The sequence below is a fragment of the Aricia agestis genome, chromosome 1 (genome assembly GCF_905147365.1).
Source record: "Aricia agestis chromosome 1, ilAriAges1.1, whole genome shotgun sequence".
In the NCBI taxonomy this organism is placed as follows: Eukaryota; Metazoa; Arthropoda; class Insecta; order Lepidoptera; family Lycaenidae; genus Aricia; species Aricia agestis.
The window spans coordinates 4,587,471-4,614,062 of NC_056406.1; the positions used below are offsets into that span (position 1 = coordinate 4,587,471).

General features: G+C 38.0%; 2 protein-coding genes across 3 annotated transcripts; one reads left to right on the forward strand and one right to left on the reverse strand.

Annotated features, from left to right (window-relative positions):
• Nucleotides 1-432: 432 nt before the first annotated feature.
• On the reverse strand, nucleotides 433-16,470 carry LOC121726377 (SH3 domain-binding protein 5-like). The gene is made up of 10 exons (XM_042113726.1): nucleotides 16,299-16,470; nucleotides 13,579-13,770; nucleotides 12,529-12,714; nucleotides 10,855-10,976; nucleotides 7,176-7,360; nucleotides 4,100-4,272; nucleotides 3,025-3,265; nucleotides 2,585-2,720; nucleotides 1,873-2,026; nucleotides 433-1,586 (listed from the first exon to the last, which is right to left on the reverse strand). The coding sequence occupies exons 1-9, from the start codon at nucleotides 16,347-16,349 to the stop codon at nucleotides 1,894-1,896; spliced, it is 1,419 nt and encodes a 472-aa protein (XP_041969660.1). The 5' UTR covers nucleotides 16,350-16,470; the 3' UTR covers nucleotides 433-1,586; nucleotides 1,873-1,893.
• LOC121726387 (dynein light chain roadblock-type 2-like) lies at nucleotides 13,487-26,491 on the forward strand. 2 transcript variants are annotated; one of them, XM_042113744.1, is made up of 4 exons: nucleotides 13,487-13,491; nucleotides 25,557-25,635; nucleotides 26,075-26,175; nucleotides 26,301-26,491. In XM_042113744.1, the coding sequence occupies exons 2-4, from the start codon at nucleotides 25,608-25,610 to the stop codon at nucleotides 26,409-26,411; spliced, it is 240 nt and encodes a 79-aa protein (XP_041969678.1). In that variant the 5' UTR covers nucleotides 13,487-13,491; nucleotides 25,557-25,607; the 3' UTR covers nucleotides 26,412-26,491. The 2 variants fall into 2 exon arrangements, with proteins under 2 accessions (XP_041969678.1, XP_041969669.1); XM_042113735.1 differs by lacking the exon at nucleotides 13,487-13,491 and adding an exon at nucleotides 25,401-25,480.
• The last annotated feature ends 101 nt before the right edge of the window (nucleotides 26,492-26,592 follow it).

A 26,592-nucleotide genomic window follows, 5' to 3' on the forward strand; every position in this document is an offset into this window, starting at 1 on the left:
TTCTGCAATGCCAAACGCAAGAGTAACATAAAAATATATGGTGAATTTCTAACATCGACTTAAGCGAGCATTATTATACATGCCACTGCTATTGATAGGATATCATAAATATATTATAATAGTATATAACTAAAATTTATTAGATTATAACGTAGATCACTTGTTGGAAGACAATAAATTAATGTCTTGAAAACATAAAATAATGTCAATTTAAATTATAAAACAAAATGGCATGGATATTAGATTGTAAATAAGTCTTTTAAATGAGTAAATAAATAGTAAAAAACAATTAACAAAAATGCAATCATACACTATACAGTTACTAATTACTATATTATTATAATATTAATTGTTTCAATTTTAATACCAGTTTTTATTAATATTCCATGTTTGTGAACAATTCACTATGCATTATACTAGGAACTTATTAATACTATATAACTTGCTAGTATTTGTGTATTATATAATAAAATAAATTTACTAGTCATGTTAAAATATAATTTCGTAGTATAGCACTATACTATAATATACTGAAGTGTGTAGTATGTCGTTTTGTGGAAGCAACAATAACTTATAGTGACTTTTGTGATTAAAGATTAAAGTACTCAACTAGGCGGATTGATGTGAACTGTGAAGTTCGGTCTACAATCAGTACAGAATGGTGTGCAGGCATTTTTACATGGCTCTTGTCTCTATTGTGATGATGAGAACGATGTTAACTTTTAAAGTAACGCGTTAGAACGAGACAGAATTATTTTGCTGTGCGAGTACCACAGTGTCTCACTATTCGAATTTCTTCGAATCGAGCAATGTGAACTAAAATACCTTCAACAGAATAAATCTTATAAATGAGTTTATTTCCTAAGCACAAGTAGTTATTGCTATAACTGATATTGCAACACTCTTACTCTACCTAATGGATATTAGGAATCCTTGAAATGTTTCCGCTAGAAATGTAATACGATAGTATTATTGTTTATATATTTTTTTAAACACATCACTTAAGAACTATGATTAGGTCGCCTTTTTGCCTTACTCTACCCGCGTTAATCATAAAGGCAAGATTAATAGCCATCTAGAGCCTTATTCACAATTCGTGATTCCACTCTAATTTGCCAACTTCACCGCGCGACGGCCAATGAGAGCTCGTCTTGATAGTCGTTGATCAATGATGACGCAGTTAGTTCCAAATCAACCGATATGAGTCATATAGCGGACTGATTCACAAATCCTGGTCGACCAGGATTTATGAATCAGCCCGCTTCAGTGACGAGTTAGTTCACTAGATGGCGCTTCCACATAACCTCCACTCATTTTATTGCATTTTCTAACTTATTGTACACGTCAACATCCTAATAACGAGTAAGCGTGAGTATAGCTTAAACAACAAGCCAATCAACATTTATAATTGACTTAAGGACAGCGTATTTGTGCGATATTATTCTAGTTCCGGGTCTAATCATGTAGGATGTCATCTCCAACTTATCTTTAACCTGCGAAGCGTATTTTGTACTCTTTTCCTTGTAGCACCGAGCTCGGCTTGTCACCAACGATGCTAGCTGAGATCCAGTCAACATACCTTTAACCTGCACGAGAAAAAAAAAGCAACACAATAGCTTTAGTAATAAAAATAACACAGCGGATATCCTATCCATAAATGCTATCTTTGTCTGACACATTGGGAAGCCCTGTCTTATTTTAATCTAGAATGCAAGCGCTTGAATTATTACTATTAGTCCGTCAGAGTCAAGACATACAACAAACAGCCGCGCATGCGCGGCATGCCCGCAATCGCCGTCACAATATCGCACGTCGGGCTGGTGAAGTGCGGGCAGCTCGCACGCCGCATCTATCGTCAGAGTCAATACACACCGTATCACCGGGCGCTAGGGCTCAGTATCGCGCGTCGGGCTGCTGGGGCGAGTGCGGGGAGCGGCGGGGGACGCCCGCCAGCCGCTCGCACACCGCCTCCAGCTGTGCGTCCAACATCAGCGACGCGATCTGCTCGTCCGTCAACATCTCCACGCTGGAAACGTTAAAAACGGTTGGTAAGATTGTTTAATTGATTAAAGGTGATCGCACATTCGTCCGCACCGTACGCACCGCATTTCGTGACGTCATTTCATACAACGAATTCTAAAATGCGGCGCGTACGGTGCTGACAAATGTGCGATCAGCTCAAGAAAAATGTTATAAAACTAATAAATCTTTTAGTACCGCTTATGCCCTTGGCTTTGCCTATATAAATATAGCACGAGAGCAAGCCGTACCTTTTTGGTTTAAAAAAGTTTAGCCTATATTATGTTGAACCAAGTTTAAACTTCAAAGCTGAGTAATTCCGTTGAATAGGTATTAGGTTTTATCCAATAGCATCCGTTCATTTTCATAAGATTTCATAATATAAAAACCTGACAGCCAGTTTTTGGTAATTTTATACTCGTAACAGCTGAAACTTTTCCTGTATATATGACCCCTATAGAGGAAAGAATTACCTGCAGTAACTATGGAGTTTCGGTAGTTCGGTCTCGGCAGAACTGAAAAATCCTAAGGTAACTGCGATCATTTAAACTGTCAAACGACGGACCTGGCGCGGCTGTCGGTGTCGGAGGCGCGCTCGTCGCTGGCGGAGGAGGCCGCGCGTGAGGGCGAGCGGCGCGCGCGCGGCGTGCGCGGCGCAGACCCCGTGCCCGAGCCGCGCCGCTCGCCGAACAGCGACAGACCTGCAACATGTTACAAAATACTGTACTAAACATGGTAACAACAACAATACTAATTGTTTTTATGTGCCAAAAACCAAACAGTCTTTCACTCGTTTTCGTAGTTTAGTTCTCTCAGTTTAATTTCGAAATTAGTAAGTACATTACATCAGTCCCGCGCGTGTATATTATGACAATGCGTTAGAGGCAACATTTATACATTCATCAGTTTATTATTCTCTGGAGCAACGTCTGCAGCGGACGACTTCATCGAATTACACCGCAGTTTATTATCAACTCCGAACAGTCCAGTTTAAACTTTACATACCCTGAAACATCTCCTTGACCTTCTCGCCGGTGTCGTGCAGCAGCGCATCTAGACTCTGTCGGCGGCCGCGCTCGAGCTCCGCCCGCAGCGCCGCCCCCCTGTCGCCGGCCCCGCCCCCCGTGCCCGCCGGCCGGATGATGCGGCGCGGCGAGGCGGCCGACACGCGCGACTCCATCGGGCTGGGAGGAGAGTCCTGCTCCGGCGACGACCGCGGCCGTAACGAGCATTTCTCGAAGCTTATCTGTAATGTTCGGGTTGAAAAGTAATAGTTTGACATAACGACGCTTTACATAAATTTTGTTATCTCATGATAAAACTACAAAATTTTCTTAACTCCAGAATTTTTTTACTGACCAAGAAGTTGTAGTTCTTGGCAAGAACTACTTTATTTTTTAAAGCTTTTAAGGATTTTCTGAGCTTTGTCCGGCCATTTTAATGACGTCCTAAGTGTCTAGAGTCTAGACGCTATCCCAGGGGCCTGATTTACAATTAAAGTGATATGACTCTGATTCGAGAACTGTGCCGGTTCTTCTCGCCGGGTTAGTTCCCGAACCGGTGGTATGCATCTTAGTTTCTACGTTCTTTCTACGACGACGTTCAAAAAGTGTATTCATGATACCTATTTTGAATAAAAAGATATTTTATTTATGTGCCAAGCGACAGCCAATTAACGTTCGTCACGCTATAACTGTGGACCAATGAACACGTCGTATTCAAGTCAAAAGTTTACCTCCTCGGGGCTGGAGTCGATCTCGGTCCAGGTGTCGGGGTCTGGGCGGTCGGCGCGGCGCAGCCACTCCCGCAAGTTGTCGTCGGTGTTCCAGCTGTTCCACTCACCTCCTCGGGGCTGGAGTTATAGTCCAGGTCGATCTCGGTCCAGGTGTCGGGGTCGGGGCGGTCGGCGCGGCGCAGCCACTCCCGCACGTTGTCGTCGGTGTTCCAGCTGTTCCACTCACCTCCTCGGGGCTGGAGTTATAGTCCAGGTCGATCTCGGTCCAGGTGTCGGGGTCGGGGCGGTCGGCGCGGCACAGCCACTCCCGCACGTTGTCGTCGGTGTTCCAGCTGTTCCACTCACCTCCTCGGGGCTGGAGTAGTCCAGGTCGATCTCGGTCCAGGTGTCGGGGTCGGGACGGTCGGCGCGGCGCAGCCACTCCCGTACGTTGTCGTCGGTGTGCGAGCACAGCTCCTCCAGCGTGGAGCTGGCGTTGGACTCGCTCGCCGTGTCCGTTATTGTCGACCGGTCTATGTCTGATAATCATACAAAAAAATTAGTACAGCATATATTATATTGTTCAGCACATATATTTTAGACGTAGGTACCGCCTTTTACGCTAGTCAAAGGGTTAAAGTTTAGGAACAAGAAACTAACAAAGTGAGTTGAATGTTAAATTCGAAGAAGATGTATTATGTTATTATATCTCTACTTGTTATAGAAATTGATTTTTCCGGTTCCTTCCATTTCTATAGCTTGGTAAAACCGATTTCTCAGACCTACCTAGATTCAAAGATGTTTTGGCGTGTCGACGACATTGTTATCCACGACAGATGTGAAGCAGATTTCAGTCAAGATGTCGCCAGTGTTAATTTCATTTCACAAGAAATTATACTCAACGCCACATGCAGACGCTCATTTTTGACGTGGGAGAGCCATGCTTCTGCACGAATGGGCCGGCTCGACCGGAGAAATACCACGTTCTCTCAGAAAACCGGCGTGAAACAGCGCTTGCGCTGTGTCTCGCCGAGTGAGTGAGTTTACCGGAGGCCCAATCCCCTACCCTATTCCCTTCCCTACCCTCTCCTATTCCCTTCCCTTCCCTTCCCATCCCTTCCCATCCCTACCCTCCCCTATTACCCTATTCCCTCTTAAAAGGCCGGCAACGCACCCGCAGCTCTTCTGATGCTGCGAGTGTCCATGGGCGACGGAAGTTGCTTTCCATCAGGTGACCCGTTTGCTCGTTTGCCCCCTTATTTCATAAAAAAAATGCAAAATTATATTCAATAGATATTTACTCCTGTGTTGTGATTTTGGACATGCTAAAAGATCCTTATAAGTAGACTCTTATCTATACTATAATATAATATTATAATTGGGAAGAGTTTGTTTGTTTGTTTGAACGCGCTAATCTCAGGAACTACTGGTCCGCTTTGAAAAAATCTTTTACTGTTGGATAGCCCATTTATCGAGGAAGGCTATAGGCTATATTTTATCACGCTAAGTATAATAGGAGCGAAGAAATAGAGGAAAATGTGGAAAAAACGGGGGAAAATTATCTGAAAGGGCTTATTTGGACGCGCTAATCTCAGGAACTACTGGTCCGATTTGAAAAATTCTTTCAGTGTTAGATATCTCATTGATCGAAGAAGGTAATAAGCCATATTTTATCACGCTAAGACTATTAAGAGCGAAGAAATAGAGGAAAATGTGGAAAAAACGGGGTAAATTATATGAAAGGGCCTATTTGAACGCGCTAATCTCAGAAACTGCTCTTCCGATTTGAAAAATTCTTTCAATGTTAGATAGCCCATTCATCGAGGTAGGCTATAGGCTATATTTTATGACGCTAAGACTTATAGGAGCGAAGAAATAGATGAAAATGTGGAAAAAACGAGAGAGAAATTATATGGAATTGCTTATTATATTATGAACTACTGAAGCAATTTTTATGTTATTTGGTAAACATGAAGAATAGACCACGTGAAGGGACATATAGGCTATTTTTTGCTGCAAAATGTACGGTTGCGTGAAATTCCTAAATTACGCAAGCGAAGCCGCGCGGAACATCTATATATAATAAAATCGTAGGAAAGTCATTTCTGTATATTGAATATTTTTGTACAATAAATAATACTTTGGATGTGAACTGCTATGGTAACGCGGACGAAGTCGCGGGCAACAGCTAGTAATTGGGATTTTGAAAAACAAAAAAGGATTGATTTTTTTTATGTATTTTAAAACTTTATTATTAATTATATTGATTTTTAATGCAAAAAACTTGAAAAAAAAATTTTTTTAATTAATTAAGTATAAACAATTAAAAATTGATAAAATTCAAATAAAAATCACGTGATTGTAAACGCGCCATGATTGGTCGCCATACTTGTGACGTCATAATGTTAAAGCAATTTCATGATAGTACAGTGTTTATGGCTATTATCTTTGACTTGATAAAAATATCTCAAATTTATTAGTGAAAAACGATTTGAAAAGTTTATTTCGACTAACTATGTGTGATAAAGGATTTATAAAAGCAAAATCGGATAATATTCCTGATGTTGATATATTTATGATCACTAATTTTTTTAAAAATGACGTTCGGTTTAATTCTGCTGAAGTTCGAGGTGCCAAGGCATAAAGGTAAGTCTGTTAAAAAATACTATTCTAAATGAAAATAAGTATTTATTCTCTATTAAATATAATTAATAATTATTTCATTAATTGTAGAGCATCACGTGAGAGTTACGGTGATAAAGCTATAGGTTATGTTCAACTTAATCGTAAGAATGGTATTTGTGTTTTAAAAGGACGTGTGTGTCCAGAACACCGAGTTCGGAGTAAAGCTTACTCAGTTACTCTAACTATCAATGAAAAATTAAGAAAAGTTATAATATTATGTAATAATATTATTAAGTAATATTATTATGAATACTTACATCGAAATGATCTTCACAACAAAAAAATATTTGATTTTGTTTTTGAATAATCTCGGTGCACTGCTTGAAACCATTTCTTTCGACGTTTTTCGTCTTGTGGAACATTTAAAAACATTTTTTCAGGAGTTGTTTTTGTAGTATTTGTACATAATGGTACAAAACAAGAGCGATAACTTTTGAGTTTTGACATTTTTGATTATTTAACAATGCCAACAGAATTTACTAGATAAAAACTCAAAACACTGTACTAATTATTATATCTCTGTATGCTACAATAAGCAAAAACTAACATTGTGACGTCACACGCGCTCGGGTTTATTCGGGAGCTGTCGGCGGATCTTCGGTACTGAATTTAAAATTTAATTTTTATTTTGAAATAACTTTTTAATTATTGCAAAAAAAAATATAGTTTTGTTATAAAACTTATATATGATCTTTCCATTTATCACAAAAAAAAATATTCAAAAACCCAATTATAATAATATCTACAGTGGTCGTACCATTGTTCCTAGCGGAGTGTCGTCGGGAGCGGTGCTTGTGTATCTCGTCCGATATTCGCTCGAGGTTGCGCAGCGCCTGCGAGTACTTGAGCTTGGCGTCGGCGACCTGTCCCTCCAGAGTCTGGATCCGCGCCTTCTGGGCCTCCAGCGCCGTGTTTATACGCGCCTTCTCCTCAAAGTATGGCCTAGAGTAGTAAGTAAAGTTGGTCCTTCGAGCCGCATGTTTCTAATCCGGCTCGAAGGACCAACTTTTTTTTGGAAGGGAGCGTTTGTAGAGACAGCAACGTGCTGTGACGATACACGATCGATAATACAGCTTTCGTCTGATGAAATATGTCTCACTGTTGCTTCAAAAGCTGTTGCTACCGACACTCGCTTCGAAAGTCCCTCGGCGTCTCTTGTAGGTTTATAAAGTTTAATAATATTAAATATATAATACAACCGTAACCTCCATAAACAACATGATAACATACCATCTGAAGGATATTTACAGTTACATGCAGAAATTATAAAATACATGTCACATGACTGTGAGATTTAATATTTACTCAAGAAAAATTAAAAACAACATTAATATTGAAAGTAAGACCATCACAATTAAATAGAAAAAAATTGAAGAAATATAAACAAATTGGTGTGCACAAGTTAAAGTTACGGCATAGAGTAAGTAAGCATGCAAAAGAAAAGAAAGCGTAAGTAAATAAAAAAATGTACCAAACGTGAGATTGGCCTGCGGGCGGCGACGTGCGGCTGACACTACTCTGTGCAACTAACAAGCAGAGAGGAACTACATTAGCAGACTATTAGAAATTAGAGTCTGACTTCCGCATTCAGAGACGAATATTAGTAACGTAAATGTAATTAAATGAAGAGTTAGATAATGTATGGGGATTATGTCAAAATCTTCATTTAATTACAGTTTAGTAATTGATATTAATCTCTGAGTGCGGCAGTAAGCCGAAATTGTACTAGTCTTTGTCAGTAAAGTGACACTATAGTTTGTGCGTTTTATGATGATATGCGTGACACATTATAATTGACAATAGTAGAGAAGTTACCTAACAAAAATTAATCGATAGTTTAAAAATATCGAATCACTTCGTAAAGGAATTGCAATCGCAATTACAGATTTCGTACTGACATTTCAGTGGTGCCGGCGATTTAAGATGGCCGCCCTTTTTATCGATTTGATTTCGATTCAACAGAGTCAATCTTTATTGACATAAGTTCCGTTTCATGCATCTGACATTTTTCAAATGTTTTCGGAACAATAATTTTATACTCCTATTTCACAGTTAATATTTATAATTTTATATTAATAAGTTAGCATTTAGCAACATTTCATTTTTATTCATTTACAATTATAGGAAACATTTGTTTTTGTAGATGGAATATAATTTATTACATTTTGATTTTTTTTGTTTTCTTGTAAAAAAAACCCGTAGCAAGGAATATGAAAACTGTCACCCATATCATCTTAAAACGCACAAACTCTAGCATGACTGTTATTTTTTTAAATACAAAGAGGAGAAAGATGATACAATAATATGAAATGTATGATTAACTGTTTAGACTAGTACAAGTGGGCTTCATAAGAAGTTAATATTTTTGACAACTAATAGATAAGTGTTTGTTAAATAAATCACTCATAATAGATAGTAATCTATTGCAGTAAGCTACTTAAAAATAAATATTTATAAAGATTAGTATGAGTGTGGTAGAAATATTTTTATCGTGGAAAAACGAGACACAATAGATTTCTATTGTTATCGCGGCGTTATCGCAACGCCTACGTGGTCTAGTGGTATAGAGCGCGGTTCTTGACTCGGAGGTCGTGGGTTCGATTCCCGCGTTGGAAACATGTTACTTCCGAGTTTGGTTAAGACAATGCAGGCTGATCACCTGATAGTCTTACAAGTAAGATGATCCATGCGTCGGATGGGCATGTAAAAAGTCGGTCCTGCGCCTGATCTCTCGCCAGTCGTGTCGGTCTTCTGTCCCACTGGGTTATGAGAGTACAGGAATAGAGAGCGCTCTTGTGTACTGCGCACACACTTGGGCACTATAAAATAATTACTCCTGCGTAGCTGGCCTGGTATCAATGAAACTGGCCACCGTCACCAAAACCGGTGTGGGAGCTATTATTGTTATCGCGCCGGGTCCTTATTGGGGTTGAGAGGTTAAGATGAAATCTGTCTGTTAGTCTAGAATGCACGAGGCGTTCTAGACATAAGCGCATCCGCGTCACATCGACAATCGCAGACATCCTGCAGACTCCCCAGTATAATGATATGTGGTAACTGGTATAGTTAGCTGAGTCCTTGATATTGATATTTTACTCGATCAAGTAGTAGTGTTCGTTTATTTTGATACATAATTATGTAGTGGTTAATAATATTATTCTTCATTATTTATAGTGATAAAGCAGATTGCATCTAACAAACAATATGTGATGAAAAAAACTTTACTGTTAAAAATTAAATTCTATAGTCTACTAAGCCGCACTACAACTAGTACAACTATCGTTTTAGCGTCGACTTATTTTTAAACGACTTCCAAAAAGGAGGTGGTTATAATATGTTCTGTCTGTTTATTTTTTTTATATTTTTTAATATTTATGTAAAAAAATTACGTCGAAGTATGAACACTAATCTTGTTTTAGCTGCGTAGGGTTGCCACCCGTACTTTAAGTACACCCGTAAGTTGCCCGCGACTTCGTCCGCGTGAACTTCAGTTTATAGCGCGCGGTGTCAACAAAATTGGTGTCAAAAGCTTTTTAAAACCCTGGTACCCCTTAAATCAAAATACCCAAAACAGCCGTGTAGTGTGCACATAATTTATTTTTTAAATTAAACTTTTTTATACCAAATTTTATTTTTTTAAATTAAACTTCATTATTACACAACTTAGCTGCAAATTGCAATACACAACTTTAGCTTTACCCATAAACTATTTAGTATTTATTATTGGTATGCTGTTGTTTCTGATATCTATGTTGGTAGGTGAGTTATTTGATAACGTGTATAACCATCGAAAGAATCGAAAAACTTAGTCCAACATGGTACCACCTCTTATAGAAATACATATGAGCAAGCGATAGCGCGATCTAGGCGACTCTTGGCGCCATCTGTTATGAGTTTTGGAACTATCTTAATTTGAACAAATTTACGCATAAACACCCCTTTACAACCCCTTTTTCCAGTACCAAAAGTAGCCTATGTCCTTTCTCAGGCTTTAGACTATCTGTGTACAAAATTTCATTACAATCGGTTCAATAGTTTTGGCGTGAAAGCGAGACAGACAGACAGACAGACAGAGATACTTTCGCATTTATAATATTAGTATAGATTGTACATTATTTCAGGCAATTGTACTTTGTACTTTACGAAAATAATATAGTAGGCAAAAATACTTTATTTCAAACTATATGACCCGATGAACCTCGTATCACATATCTCTCGAGTTTTAAAGAAACTAACAAAGTAGAGAATTAATTTTTATTTATACAGATAATTTTATAAATTGTACGTTATTTTTATACTGTGTACTGTTTTTTCTCACCTAAAGTAGCCAATGTATTTTATTTGCAAAAAATAAAAGTGGCAACCTTAGCTGCGTGTGTTCTTGTTTGCCAAAAATCATAGGTTTCTACTCTAAGGATGTAGCCGCATGTACCCACCTGGACTTGGCTATATGCCGCTTGAGGGAGTTCTGCAGTTGCTGCACGAGCGTGGCGGCCGCGCGGTGCGTCGCCGCCTTGTTACGCTGCGTCACCGTCGCCGCCGCGCGGTCTGCCTCCGCCTTTATCACATATCAATTTTTACTATCAAATGAATCGCCTGTAGTATGTAGAACAACGTCTATCTTAACGAGTATTAGAAATACGACAGTGTCTGTCTATAAAAATTCAAATTCTTTATTATGCATAAAATATTATACAATAGTATAAAAGCTAGGTAGCGTACATCACGTCGTCTAATCCCATTCTAAGTAAAAACTTGTGTTATGGCAATCAGACAACGGATGCACGCCGAACAATTTTATTCTAATAAGTATATTATATTAGGCGACTATAGGCTGATATGATGATGATGATGAAGTATATTATATTATTTACACACTAGCATTTTGATTTGACCGAGCTTTGCTCGGTATTCGATAAAACACGAATGAAATGACATTTTATAAAAATGATTCCCAGCTAGATCGACTTATCGCCCCCGAAACCCCCTTTATACCTACTAAATTTCATGAAAATCGTTCGTCGCGGATTCCGAGATTACAATTATATATATACAAGAATTGCTCGTTAAAAGATATAAGATAAGATTCACACATAATCACACTACACTTTATCACGTAAACGGTAAAGTCTCTTTCGGCGACGTGATGCACGCTTCGTTCGGGAGCCTCCCCCGGAACCTCCGGTAAACTACACCGGCGGGCCAGAACTCCTCCACCTCGAAGACGGATAAAACTTGAGTCGGCACTCTCACCACAAAGGAACTGAAATTCACCTTGTGGCGAGAGTGCAGACGCTCCACCCTCACTCACCTCACATCTGTTTTACTTTACGAGCGCCTAAACCAGTTTAGATGAAATTTGGTATAAAGATACTTTGGGAGACGGAAAAGGTCACAGGATGGTTTTTGTTGCGGTAAAATGTACGGTTTTCGCGCGTTAAATGTATTTCGACTCAACGGAGTTACAGGCGTCATGTAGGTATGTGTATAGTATAATAAAACTAATAATAGTATACCGCATACCGCTCAATTGATTCAAGGAGATACTTATTCATGTATTGGGGCATATCAATTACGTACTGATATTTATACTATTTGTTTTTGTAAGTTCTTAACTAGCAATCAACGCCTCCCAACCCGCTACTAACATAACTTTTCGGTAATAAATCTACCGAAAAGCGATTCGCAAGTCGTTGGCTACAACAAATTGGTTACATCATTAGGTTCAATTGGGGCGATTATCATCGCACGCGCACGATTCTGTTAAGTGCAATTAAGTGGGAGCAATAAACGTTTAAAACGCTAATTGTTATGTTGATGAAGTGAAAAGATAGAATAATAGAGATACATTCATTATATAAATATGTAGTAAGTATTGACTAATGGCCATTGGCCACATACCGAATCGTCGCGGTGATACCTGGTTGCCACAGCCCACAGTGTAATACCTGGTTAACGCGATGTAATACCTGGTTGCCGCAGTGCAATACCTGGTTGCCGCAGTGCAATACCTGGTTGACGAGGTGCAATCCAGCAATACCTGGATGCCGCAGTGCAATACTTGGTTGCCAGTTGCCACAGTGCAATACCTGGTCGCCGTAGTGCAATACCTGGTTGACGCGGTGCGTGGCGTGGTTGAGCATCTCCTGCCAGGCGGGGTCGAGCGTGAGGCCGGTGGAGCCGTCCGCGAGCCGCGCCAGGCCCTGCTCCGCCAGGTACACCATCTCGCGCGCGGCCGCGTGCGCGCTGTTCGCTTTGTCGTAAGCGAGGTTCGCCGCATGGAGCTCTTGGGATGTCTGTGGAATGCAGTTTAAGGGTTAGGTCACTAACTCACTAATTAATATGATTTCTAAGAGCCTGTTTCACCACTTTCTGTTAAAATGCCGGATAGGCTATCCACAACTTGGTTTTTCCTCCATACTTTATCTATCAAGTTAAGTGGTGGACAGCCTATCTGGCACTAATCAGGAAGTGGTGAAACAGGCCCTAAATCAAATAATTTATTTGCAGAATAAGTAATGCTACACTTTATAATAAAGGAGGTGCAACTTATTCTAACGACGACAACGACGACGTACAGGAGATGAAGTGGAAAGGTAAATTACGAGCGGTGCTGTCACTGTCTTGTATTATGTTATATAACGCGTCGCCACAACGCAAATACATATGTGTCAACCACTGCGTTGTTCCGTTCCGACAACGCAACCCACCGGTGTGGCTTCGCTCTTTCAAGCATAGCGACGTTGCGACTATTGTTTGGTACTACTAATATATAATCTGTGCTATTGTATACCTAGCTCGCGACCTCTGATTGATTCTTAAAGATTGTTACGTCACGGGGTACCTATTTTATTTGGATCATAAGACTCTTATAATAAGAGATTCTTACTATGTATCAACAATTTGCCACGAAAATGCGCTTTCGCGCTCTCCATGTGCTAAAGAAGTATATAATCTAGCTGACCCGGCAAAAGTTGTTTTGCCATATAAATTATTTCTAGTATCAATATAAAAAGTAGGTAAAAACCAATTCTCAGGCCTAACCAATGTTCACAGAAAATTTCATTAAAATAGTTTGAGCCGTTTTGGAACAGTTCGCGCACAAACACTGTGACACGAGAATTTTATATATTAGACAATTTTGTACAGTGGTGACTCACGATATTAGCTCTGAATCTGGCTTCATAATAGGGTCGCGCCTTGTGCACGCTGGTGCCGAGTTTCTTGGTGAGCTGCTGGATCCGGATGTGGCCCTCGGCGAGCAGCCGGCGGAAGGCGAGCCGAGCCTCGTCCAACTCTACCTCCAGCCGGTTTATCTCATCTGTGGCTGTGTTCAGGCGCTCCAACTCGATCTGTTAAGAGTTTTTAAAGACAAAATTACTATTTATTGGACTAAAGCGCGCTTGACATATTGGGCCAAGGCACGGAGCCAAAGTATAGACTATAGAGTACGGAATGTCGCTCCCAACTTAAGTATTGGGCCCACGTTTAGATGCCATGATGATGATAGTAGGCATCTACAGTCTACACGTTGGCCCATATGCGCTGGCTCGATGCGGTGGCCTAATGTGTACAGCGGGCTTAAAGGCCTTGTCACATTGGCGGTTTGCGGGGCAACTAGCGCAGCGCGACGGGCTTTACAATTTTAGATTATAGACGTTTTACTGCGGCGGATTCGCGGGGCTTCCTAGATATATAATAAACACCACGCATTCGCAACCGCTTCGCGCGTAAACTATTAGTGTGAGGGCCCTTATAGGTACAAAAAAATTCGAAAAATAGCCGTGGAACACAATTCGACTTTTAGCTGACCATTTCGTAGTTAAGAACGTCCATACAGAATTCAGGTACGAATTTTAAGCAGGCTATAATTACCCATGAACCAATTTCATTCGTATATTTTACAACATCAAGAACAGCCGAAGCAGCTACTTGCACTAAAATGAAAATCAAAAATGTTTATTTCCAAATAGGTTAACAAAGTTAACACTTTTAGAACGTCGTGTCTACATGAGGCCTACCACCGGTTCGGGAACTACTCGGCGCGCCGATTCTTTTCGGCGGGGTAGTTCCCGAACCGGTGTTCAAGTTGTTGGTGCAAGTAGCTGCTTCGGCTGTTATGTCGGCTGTACACTCTCGCCGAGAGCTCTCGGACGAGAGTCTCGTGCGAGAGCCCCTTGCCCGAGTGCGATCATGTACATTCTCGCTTAGTTCAATTACAGTTATGAACTCAGAGAAGATGGACCATTATTTTTCTCTATGCATCGAAAGATATCAATGTAATCCAAAGATCTATAATCATATTTAATTTTATTTCTCACAGATAATGACTGATAATGACGTTTATTATTGTTATTTTTCTGTTCTGCACTGTCTAGCGGCGCGACTAGTAGTGAAAAAACGCGAGAGTGTACAGTAATGCGCTCGCTTTCCTCGCGAGACCCTTTGTCTCGGGCGCAAAATACCGACACCGGACCGAGAGGGTCCGAGACAGGCGAGACGAGGCGAGCGCACCCATTTACACTCTCGCACTCGGGCCGCCTCGCTGTGTCTCGGCGAGAGTGTACAGCCGACATTAGGCGTAAGAAACTCGCACTGCAGCTGCAATAGTTAGTCTCGGCGCGTAATCTAAAGCGCGGGCACGGACCTTTTCGCTAATTTATAGAATTTAGCATGGTTTGACTTTTGTTTAACATAATGAGTCAATGAACAAGTGAAACTGAATAAAAAGTACCGTTACGTCGTGGGAGCCTGTGCCTATACAATAACAAGCGGGTTCGCCGGGTGACACGCGATGACACGCGATGCGGGACGGGCGAAAAGTATCGTTCATTTTCCGTGTCTGTGTTGATAACTTATATCAGAACTAAGAACTTACGAAAAGATCGGATATACTTAAGTTATAACTTATCGAAGCTACTACTAAAGGGCCAGTGGCGTAACTATATCATCTGAGGCCCGTAGCTAATTATCAGTAATAATAATCATATCCCGGACAGGTGGGCGCGTTAATTTCGGAGTGGCTACCGACTGGTCAGCGCGGCGTAATAGAGGCCGACCCAAAAAAAGGTGGCGCGACGAATTGGATGCGTTCGACAAAGAGTGGCCAGTAACATCACAAGATTGCCAATTATGGAATAAAAGAGGGGAGGCCTTTGCCCAGCAGTGGGACACAGTGGGCCAATAATAATAATAATCATAACGTAACAAAACAAGTACAATGTAAAAAAAAAAACTCGCGGCCTCTTAAACCAGAGCCAGCCCTGCCACCCTGTTTGCTTGTAAGAAAGAACTACAACACTCTTCACGACACTAAAAAAGTTCGCCGCTCAACTTTACGATGTTTCGGTAGGTATATCTTTGGAATAACACCCGCGGCCAGGGAATTTATATTAACTGCGGCAATGATCCTATAATAGGCTCAATAGGATTCCTATTGACGCGTGATAGTAGCAAGCTGCTTGTTGCAGTGCTAGCTACTGTGTTATTACTAACAATAATATAAATTATAATACTACACGGTTTATCATATATATATAAGTCAGCCCACAATCATTCGAAAGGACGACGCGACGTGAGATCATCCAATAAAATACCTTTTTTTTTGTTTTTCATCTACTATCCTACTTGTAGCCTAGTAGGTCGCATTAAGACAAAAGATAACTGGATTAGCGTTAGCCAAACATTTTTTAACATTTAAATTAATTAATAAATTAGATCATCCTTACATAATAAAGTTTATAATGCTGTACACGTTTTGTTTCACAGACTTGGCCTCGTCTCGTCTTTTCTTCAAATCTTGTATAGTGATATCTAACACCTACGTTACATAAAAATTTAATTTTCAACAAAAATATATTTTTACAGAATATTGATTTACCTGCACTCGAGGATCTAGCGTTTCTGAGCATTCCGCTGTACTATCGTTCATTGTTTTTATATATTATAATGCATTGTAGGCAATTTAGGTCGATAAATATATTAGCACAACAAGTTTTATTTAATAAAATAAGAAATCGCCATCAATCTATAACAAAAAGCTAATTTATTGACAAAAATTATAAACACAAAAGCTAGGTACCTATCCTCGCTTTTTGACATTGACGCGTGACGTTATGTCGAACGTCTGCAGCTGTCATTTGTCTGCTGTCAATATATTTTTTTACTGTAAGTGCCGTTTTACCAATGAATAAGGAAACAGATGGAGGCGACATAACTACAAAAGTGTGGCCGGCGCCATATTGCCTAGAACTAAACATGGCGGTCTATAGTGATGGGACACTCGATGGGATATTTGTCCAGGACATCGATAAACTAACATGTTTTAAGTGAGCGTCCTGTTATATTATATATTATATTGATATCCAAAATTTTTCTTCATAATATATAAAAAAAAACATTTTTGCCTATTTTGTCTCTATGTATTATAGTACATAGAGACACAATAGGCAAATATGGTTTTTTTCTTTATAAAGGAGCCTCCTTAATTTTAATAAAACTATTTAATTTATTTTAAGTTTATTAATTATTATTTAAGTTGCCATTATTAATATCGGGCAAAAATTACCAAAAAATCGGACAAATACTAGTTGTCCTCGCGCACGAAGTGTTTACAGTTTATTTTAGTTTTACCATAAATTATAATTATTATTAAAGTATGTATACAACTGTATGTATACCATAGACATAATATATACTGTCGTAAAGACCACCTGACAACTCGAAAATGCGTGACCATTTTTGATCTGTCAATGTGTGCGTGTGCTAGTGATGTATATTTTACTATCGATAGTATAGTATTTTGCTATCGATAGTTTAGTCCGTTCGAGTTATTTTACCTGAGTTTCTATAAGAAATAAATAATATGCAACTTTGATAGATTTGTATTTCAAATTAGGTATCATAAATTTTAATTGGCAAAAAAAGGTGACGATTGAAAAGTAGATACACATTTTCTTTTGGAATGATTTTTCAATCGTCGGATATGTTATGACATGAGGTTCTTATAGGGGTAAATAATTTACACTTAACACATTATAAAGTTACTTATTTATTACTCAGGTAAAATCTATCTGGTAAATCAGTCCTTATATTGAAAGTAAACGTTGAAAGTAAACAACACACATAGTATATTATATTTTATTCTTAAATTAAATACATATTATAAAATATCATAATATTTTATTACAATTATTTTGAACCGACTTCCAAACAGGAGGAGTCTAGACGTTCGCCTGTGGATATATTTTTATGTATGTTCAACGATTACTCCGCCGTTTATGAACCGATTTTCAATTTTTTTCTTTTGCTGTACATTGTATTGTTCCGAGTAGGTATCATGTTCACAAAAGTGGTGGTCTGGTGATGGAAACAATGAGAAATCGAAGTGACTCCTTGATATTCAAATGGGAACATATGGTCCCAGAAAACGTTCAAAATCTTTCGATTAATAAATTTAAAAAAGTAGTCAAATAACGTTTTGTGCCAAAGCCAAAATGATTTCATAATTGATGGCACATCTTGGGAGTAGAATGCTGAATGACTGCTTGCAAGGCTACTTCTACATGACTTATTATTATGTATCTATCTATGTTTACATTGTATAATTTTTAGTTACAGCATTGTAAATTTTGTTTTAAAAGATAATTTTTTTTCTCACTTTTTTTGGTAAAAAGTGGGCGTGCGAGTTTCTTACGCCGGTTCTTCTCGTCGGCTTAGTTACCGAACCGGTGGTAGGCACCATGTATTTTGAAAATATATTTTATTTTAGATTTGTTCAGAAATAAAGTATTTACACCAACTGTAAGTATAGAAAACGTTAAGGACAGCTTAAATGAGTAAAATTATTATTTTTAAACAAAAAATTAAAACCGACTTCCAAGGCAATGACAATAGTAATATTATACTTAAATGAACTAAAAAGTATTAAATAATTCTTATTCTGTACTCAGTATAATTCTGTTCTCAATCTTCATTATTTTGCAATCGGTACCAGCTAACCTAATCGCCAGTTCTCTGACAGAATAGGTATAACAGCAACTTATATACTTAGGACTGGTACCGACTTCAAAATTATGAAGATTGAGTACAGAATAAAGATTATTTAATACTTTTTAGTTCATATAAGTATAATCTTAAATGAACTAAAAAGCATTAATTGCTTATAATTGCTTATTTTTAATAATTGCTTCAGTAACAAGTGCAACAGTATGTCAAACTTACTGGCACAAATAAAGTTTGGATAGCTCCTTTAACCAAAATAGTATTTATTCTAATTTTTCTTTAAAAATTTTCAATGAAATGTTTGCTATATTGTTGAATTTTTCTTGGGATTCCAACCAACACGCCCAATTAATTTCAGCCATTTTCCTCTTATTAGAGGATCTTGAGGGAATCTGTAAAACAAATGATTATGATATATAAATATAAACCTTCCTCTAGTTTTAGAGTCACTCTATATTATAGTAGTTATATTATATGAGCTATATTATAATATACTATTAGTTAAAATAAGATAATATGTCCTTTTAGTCCGGCCGCACACTATCCGAATTTGTGATCACTAAAATTCGGACGCCCCGCCCCGCTCATACATTTTGACACGTCAGAAATTCTTTTAGTATGATGGGTCTACAACAAAATGTATGAACAGAGTGCGTTCCGCCGGGCGTCCGAATTTTTCTGATCAGAAATTTCGGATAATGTGCGGCCGGGTTTAAGGTGATAAATATAAAGGTAAATGATTTTTATTTTAGATTTATGTTATTGTAAAATATCGATAAGCATATCGATAAATTTGATTCAAGCACTAGCGTATATGTAAGAAATTTTGATGAAAAATTTTTCTTCAAAATTTGTGTAATATAGGAACAATAGTACCTTTAGTTACGCAAAATATGAAAGTAAAAGGGAGGATTCACAATATTTTATTTGAAATAGAGAACTAAAGACCATAATATATCAAAAATAAACACATCATAGCAATTAGGACATGAAGATTAATTACGTGTGAAATGTATATTTTTCAGGATTATTCCTATGATTTACACTGCAATCACTCACAGCACAAGTTATTATTGTTATATATAATAGTATTTGTTAAAAATAACATACGATTTAAATAATAAATTGCAAATACCGAAAGGGCATAAAAACGATTGACGACTTTTGACGACCTGTCAAATAAAAGTTGTTACAATTTTCATTAGACTGCCTCTCTCTTTTCATCTTGTTATAATTCCATAAAGGATTTTCTTCTCTCTCGCACTCTTTGCTGGTCTTTAGGAATATATTATGTCTATGATGTATACCAATAATGAACATCGAAAACCCAGATAACACAATTTGGGAAAAAATAATAAAAACCACACCAACAATAAAAAGTAGAAGTGTTAAAGTAACGTGCCCGCCAAAACTCCTTCAGTTGTCAGTTTTCAGTTTGACAAGACTTGTCAAACTGAAAAGTTAGTAGCAGCGTTTTACCTACCAATAAAACGCTTATTAAAACACTTTCCAAACTCGAAGCCTATTTATATATATATATATTATGAGATAGCGTGTTTGTTTTTTGTAATCCGAGGCGGTTTCTCTATTTCTATCTCTTTTCCCTTAAACGTCATACGACTTTTTACACCTGTCAGTTGCTCTTGACATCTAGATGTCAAACTTAAAAAGTATAAATGTCGGATGTCGAGAGCAGCGCGCTCATTGGTTTTACATAATATATATATTATATTATATACCAGGCAGATATACAAACTATAGGCTTCGAGTTTGGAAAGTGTTTTAATAAGCGTTTTATTGGTAGGTAAAACGCTGCTATTAAAAAACTGTTCCAAACTCGAAGCCTATTTATATATATATATATTATGAGATGTGTTTGATATCGCCTGGTGTGAAAAGTTTTAAACATTAATTTAAATAAAATTGGAAAAGACAGTACAAGTAAAATTAGTTTATTTACAGTTCAATGATACAAAAATAAAGGATATAATAATTAAATCATGTCAGTCCATTATATATAATTTGAGAAAATTAACTAAACAATAATTTGTAAAGACAAAAGTAAAATTCAACTATTAAAATAAAACTCAAAAACAAAATCTAAATAGGTGTAAATAATTTTGTTATTGACTTAACCTCTTGATTAGGTTTTATTATTCTTTTATAATATTTTAAAAATACATTTTGCGAACGCCAGTTTCCTCTTTGTAAAATCTCGTCAATAGGAAAATTTTGCACCCAATTTTTAGATGCAACAGCTGGGCGAAAACTACCTGGTGTGGCTTTTATGCCTGCTTCGGATAGTAGTGATTTTAGCCAGTTTGAAATAGTTGTTTTTGACGCCACTTTGGGTGGACCACAAACTGTCAGAAATAAGTTATTTAATTTACATTTATCTCGCCTTGCTCTAGATAGTCTAATTAGATATTTTATCCAAAAGGTGGGATCTAGAGCCCGAGATTCATTATTCTGAACCAGCTTCCATCCAGATTGCCTATAATCAGCATTATCGGTCTTTGAACCGTATTTAGGCCAGAAAATGACACTATCGTTTGATATTAAACAGTTATCAGGATCGATTGACAATAAAGTGAGATCATGTATACGTCTTCCAGAACACAGTAATAAAATACACGCTGTACGCCTAGAACACTCATATAAATTTAAATCTGTACTAAAAGTATTACAAAGCCAGGTAGATAGAAAATCAATGTCCCATATAGGAGGTTTCTCATTTTTCGGGCATTTATTAGAAATTGACTTTAAAATGTGCTGTACAAGTGGATGGGAACTAAGTTGTCTACATTCGTTAGGGTCACATAAAGTTGAGACCACAGATTTATGAAGCATAATAGTATTTCTAGAAAGCTTATGTACTTGAAAAAGGTCTGATAAATACCTAGCAAGATCTGACCCTGTAGGAGTGCCTATAGGTATATTATTCTGATGGGCCCAAATACACCACCTTCGCCATGCACACTCATAAGACCTCCTAGTAGACTCACGCCAACTAGACTTTAAAAGGTTTATTTGATCGGGTGTCCAGTCTTTTAGTGCCTGGGTCCACCCCCACATTTCCAAACTTCCATTACCCTGTTCTGTACTCGTGGAGACAGTTGATTGATCGTTATATCGACAAGGACTTTGTCTAGATTTAGGATCGTGAACGGAGCTTCTAGAGCTCGGCTGGCTAGAAGGTGGCTGGCCTTCACCCATCTTGGTGCTATAATTAGATAGCTTATCTGTGCGTTGTTCAAATGCGAAAGTACCCGAGGCATGAGAAAAGGGGGTGAGAATAGCCAGTCCAGGGGATAGTTCCAAAGACGACTTGGGTCGTGAATTTCCGCCTGATAGCCCATTAAATCTAGGTTTGGATACAAGGGGACTACATGGGCTGACTGAGGGGCAAATAGGTCTATCACCGGCAGTACCGTTTTTCTGAAAATTATCTCGGTGATCGGAGGCAGAGGATGCCATATTTATGGGGTCAATTTTTGTCTCGACAACCGATCTGCTTCCATATTGTACCGGCTGGACAGATGGTGAAATGATAGATTGACATTGTGTCGATCCAGGATAGCAAATATTTGACGTGACAGACTTAACAGAGATTGGAATTGAAAGTCTTCGTTTTTTAGAAACGCAAAAGTTGTTATGTTGTCCGACTGCACTGACATAGAGGTTTTTACTCGATGTGAAATTAAATTTTGAAAAATTTTGAGATTCGCCATCATCTCTTTGTGGTTTGAATGCAAGGATTGCTCGTGAGTCCACCAAGTTACTGTCATGCGCAGGTTGTCTATTTGAGTTCCCCAATCCGAACCCAATGTACTGGTGGCTAAGTAATGAGACACCGGATTGAGATGAATCGGAGATTAAACATGTAGGTTTCGAACCCACTATTGAATTTCCAGAAACGCCGGCATCGGCACAGGGAATAATTTCTTTGGAGGCATGTCCCGTATCTTTTGACAAAAGTCTAAAAGATTTCAATAGTCTAGGCGACCTCTCGTGAGTCTCGTGACACAAGGACTCACGAAATTGAGATGACTTGAAAATTGTATTGTTTTTAAATTGGCCATCTTTAATTGACATATTTCTAAACATATCTATTTTATGCGCAGAGTTTTGTCTGTTGGTAACCATTCTAGATTGCGGATCGGGTCCCACATTCTGCCCAAAACCAGTAAGGTTTGCTGAGGATCTAGGGCAGATTTTAACCAGGTTACTGTCTAACCTAGGTAAATTAACAAAGTCGAAGTTAGATTTATATGTTTGCGCAACATCTTTACGTATAACTGGCGAACAATTAAAAAAATTTTTCAAGTACACGATTAGGTGTATTCCCTGCTCTCGTAATATCTGAGCTAGCCAATTTGTTAAAGACGCGAATACCTTGGAATCTGTCGCCAGACTTTATGGCAGGTATATTATTATTTGAAACAGGTTGCCTTGGTAAATTATGGTCCCCATGTTTTTGAAAGAAATAATTTGGAGCGGATGGGTCTAAAAAATTTTATATGTTGGTAAAATGAAGGAGAGGTTTTATTTTGAACCGAATTCTGTAGCCCATGATTAATAAACTGTATGGATCCGCTCCTAACTTTACCCATCTGTTTGGGAATAGTTGTAGTTGACGGGCTATGAATTAGTCAGTATTTCTTTTTAAAGTTTCCGTCTCGACGAGAGGCGGTATGATATGTTTTATTAGCTTGTAGCCCGCTCCCTGAGGGACGAGGACCTCTGGGACGAAAATTCCTTCCTTGCGAAGGAAGACGTGGAAAATTATTAAAAATCGGTTGGTTTGGCACACCTTGCGCAGGTTGCATAATAGAATTAAAGGGTGCAATATTTTGTGACGGTATATAATTATGATTGTATCCAAAATTTATTCCACTGTGCGGCAGTGGGAGTAGGTTCTGACCTTGCGCAGGTACAGTGTTGTAAAAATTTTCGGAAAAAGATTTTCTAGCTTGGATTTTATCAGATTTTTGAGGCCAAAAAACTTTACAACTACCTCCATTTTTATCAATAACAGCCGAAAAATCGGTTTTATTAAATAAACTTTCACAAGTTGGGGGTATTTTTCGGAGGGTAGATTTAACAAATTTATTTTTAACCGATTTCAATAAAGCGTCTCTGCGCTGCTGTATAATATCGGCTCGATGGCCACATGCCATTTGCAAAAGATCGTTTGAGATTTTACTAAACTCCCCTTGCGTAAAAAGTTCGCAAATTTTAGATTCTACTGACTTCGCGTCAGTAACTTGCACTGAACTTAACCACGAAACAAAATCTTTAATTACTTGTTCCAATGCCTCATTTTGTTTGAGGATGGCTAATGAAATGGCTGCGAAACCACGTTCTGTATACGATAAATTTAAAGACGACTCATACGGTTTTAACTCGTCATTACAATCCAATTCTACAAAACCAGGATTTGCACAATACAATTTTTGTACGTCTGAATATCGTACTTCCGACCAATTATCGGTTTCAAAATGTTGCAATGATTTTAGCTTTTCAATATGACTTAGCGAAGCTCTTTGTATATTTGGTTCCTTAACTATAGTAGAAACCGGCATAGAAAACGAAGGCTCAGATACAGGTGTTAACTGAGGCTGATTTAATTCGGCAGAGCCAGGTATTTCATGCACATTTTCATCTTCCAAATTAAAGTTTTCAAATAACTCACCGCTGATGTTAGCGTCCAGTATGTCTGCATCTGGACTATTGTCCTGCACGGCATTTTCACTGGGTAAAAAGTTACTTAAATAATTCTGAATGTTATTAACTTGTAAAATTAAATTGTCTATAACTTCACTGTTATGACGTGGACGTTTTGCCGAAACCGAAAATAATTCTTCTGAATTATTGCGTTTATCCATAATTATTATTTATAATATAAAAATCTTAACAAAATATCTAAAAAGCGAACGGTAACACCGTTTAAAATTTTTAAAATACTAGAGAACCGCACGGATCAAAAAACAAACCGCCAATGAGCGCGCTGCTCTCGACATCCGACATTTATACTTTTTAAGTTTGACATCTAGATGTCAAGAGCAACTGACAGGTGTAAAAAGTCGTATGACGTTTAAGGGAAAAGAGATAGAAATAGAGAAACCGCCTCGGATTACAAAAAACAAACACGCTATCTCATAATATATATATATATAAATAGGCTTCGAGTTTGGAACAGTTTTTTAATATCATATTATGTCAGCGTGTACCTAAACTGTTACCAGTATACTGGCCTAATCGCTTAGGCATATTATGCTCTTCGTGAAATATTTTGATTTGTCACACTTGACAGTACACTGATATTTTTTAGAAACACAACCAATATGTAATCAGTGAAGCCAACCTGCAGATAATTTCAGATCGGTGGGAAACCAATAGAAAATCTAGAAGTGTCTACCGTCGCGCCATCTGGTGCAGATTCTAAACAATTCTAAAAAGAAAACAACCCATTATCGAGTAAATTTTCATATCCTTATCCTTGTCTGTCTTTGTCCTTGAAGCAGTAACGTTACGAAAAAATAACGATCTCTGATCAAGCGTTGCTCCTATAAAACAGGCTTTGGTATAATATAACGGCGTTACAGTCTGTCAAGAAAGTCAAGAAATTAAAAAGTGGCAACATCATAGTGTAATCCGTTTCAAATCAATCTACGAAAAAAGGGATGACACTACGATTTTGTCACTTTTTAATTTCTTCACTTTCTTGACGGACTATAGTTCCTTTTTTCGCCACGTTCATTTCAACTTTTAAAGCCTTGTCGAGGTATGTCGATAGAAGCTGCGACGCGACGTTATGACGTATCGTAGTCTGTCGACCGTTGTCGATTGCCACTTGTTAGTTGTTTACAGACATTTGTTTACAGTTTTACACCCTTCAACTACGATGATGGCAAACGAATAGGGTTTCTGCCAAACGAAGAAGAGGACTGATAAATGTCATTGTGACGGGTGACCATTGACGATTTACTTTCATTTGTATATTTGTGTCAAAATTATTGTTCAGCTTGTAAAGTTTAGTAAAAATAATTCAAAATGGTGTGTATTACGCGAAAATTTATGGTTTTAACTACTAAATATCTGCAGGTGATTTATGGATTGATTTTTGTTCTAGGCTACTGAGGTCGAAGAAACCATCAAAAGGATTCAATCCCATAAAGGTGTAATGGGTGTCGTCATCGTTAACCACGAAGGTTTGATCGATTCTTTTTTTTTTTTATGAAATAAGGGGGCAAAGAGCAAACGGGTCACCTGATGGAAAGCAACTTCCGTCGCCCATGGACACTCGCAGCATCAGAAGAGCTGCAAGTGCGTTGCCGGCCTTTTAAGAGGGAATAGGTTAATATAGTAAGGAAGGGAAAGGAATAGGGGAGGGAAGAGAGGGTATAGGGTAGGGGATTGGGCCTCCGGTAAACTCACTCACTCGACGAAACACAGCGCAAGTGCTGTTTCACGCCGGTTTTCTGTGAGAACGTGGTATTTCTCCGGGTCGAGCCGGCCCATTAGTGCCGAAGCATGGCTCTCCCACGTATATCTTTTACTTGTCGATTTTTTAACTTATACACGATTCTTTAACTTGTTAAATGCGATGTAAACCAATAATTAGTAATATTGTATTGAACTTCGTTGCAGGTATTCCGATTAAAAGCTCTTTGGATAATGCAACCTCCGTTCTGTATGCTGGTTTAATTGGTCAACTCACTGAGAAAGCTAAGAATGTTGTCAGGGAAATGGTAATTCATGTTTTTCAATAATTTTATGTAATATTTACTGACTAGACTTTGCGCAGCTGGTATCAAAGATACTATTGATAATAATTATCAGGTATGATTTATGTATTAATTATTACTGGTTGCAGGACTCAACAAATGAACTGTCATTTCTGCGAGTAAGGAGCAGAAGGCATGAGATATTGATAGCACCAGACCGAGAGTTTATTTTAATTGTTATACAGAATACATTGGACTGAACATCTGGCAGAAACCATTGGATTGAATTAATTCATGTTTTTCATTCCAATCAATCAAATAATACTTTAGTTTTAAGTGATATCATTTATTAATTTAGGAGTAAAATAATTTTCTGCAATGCAATATGAAGATTAATTTCAGGGCTTGGAAAACGGTATTTTTTTTTTACCGGTTTGACGA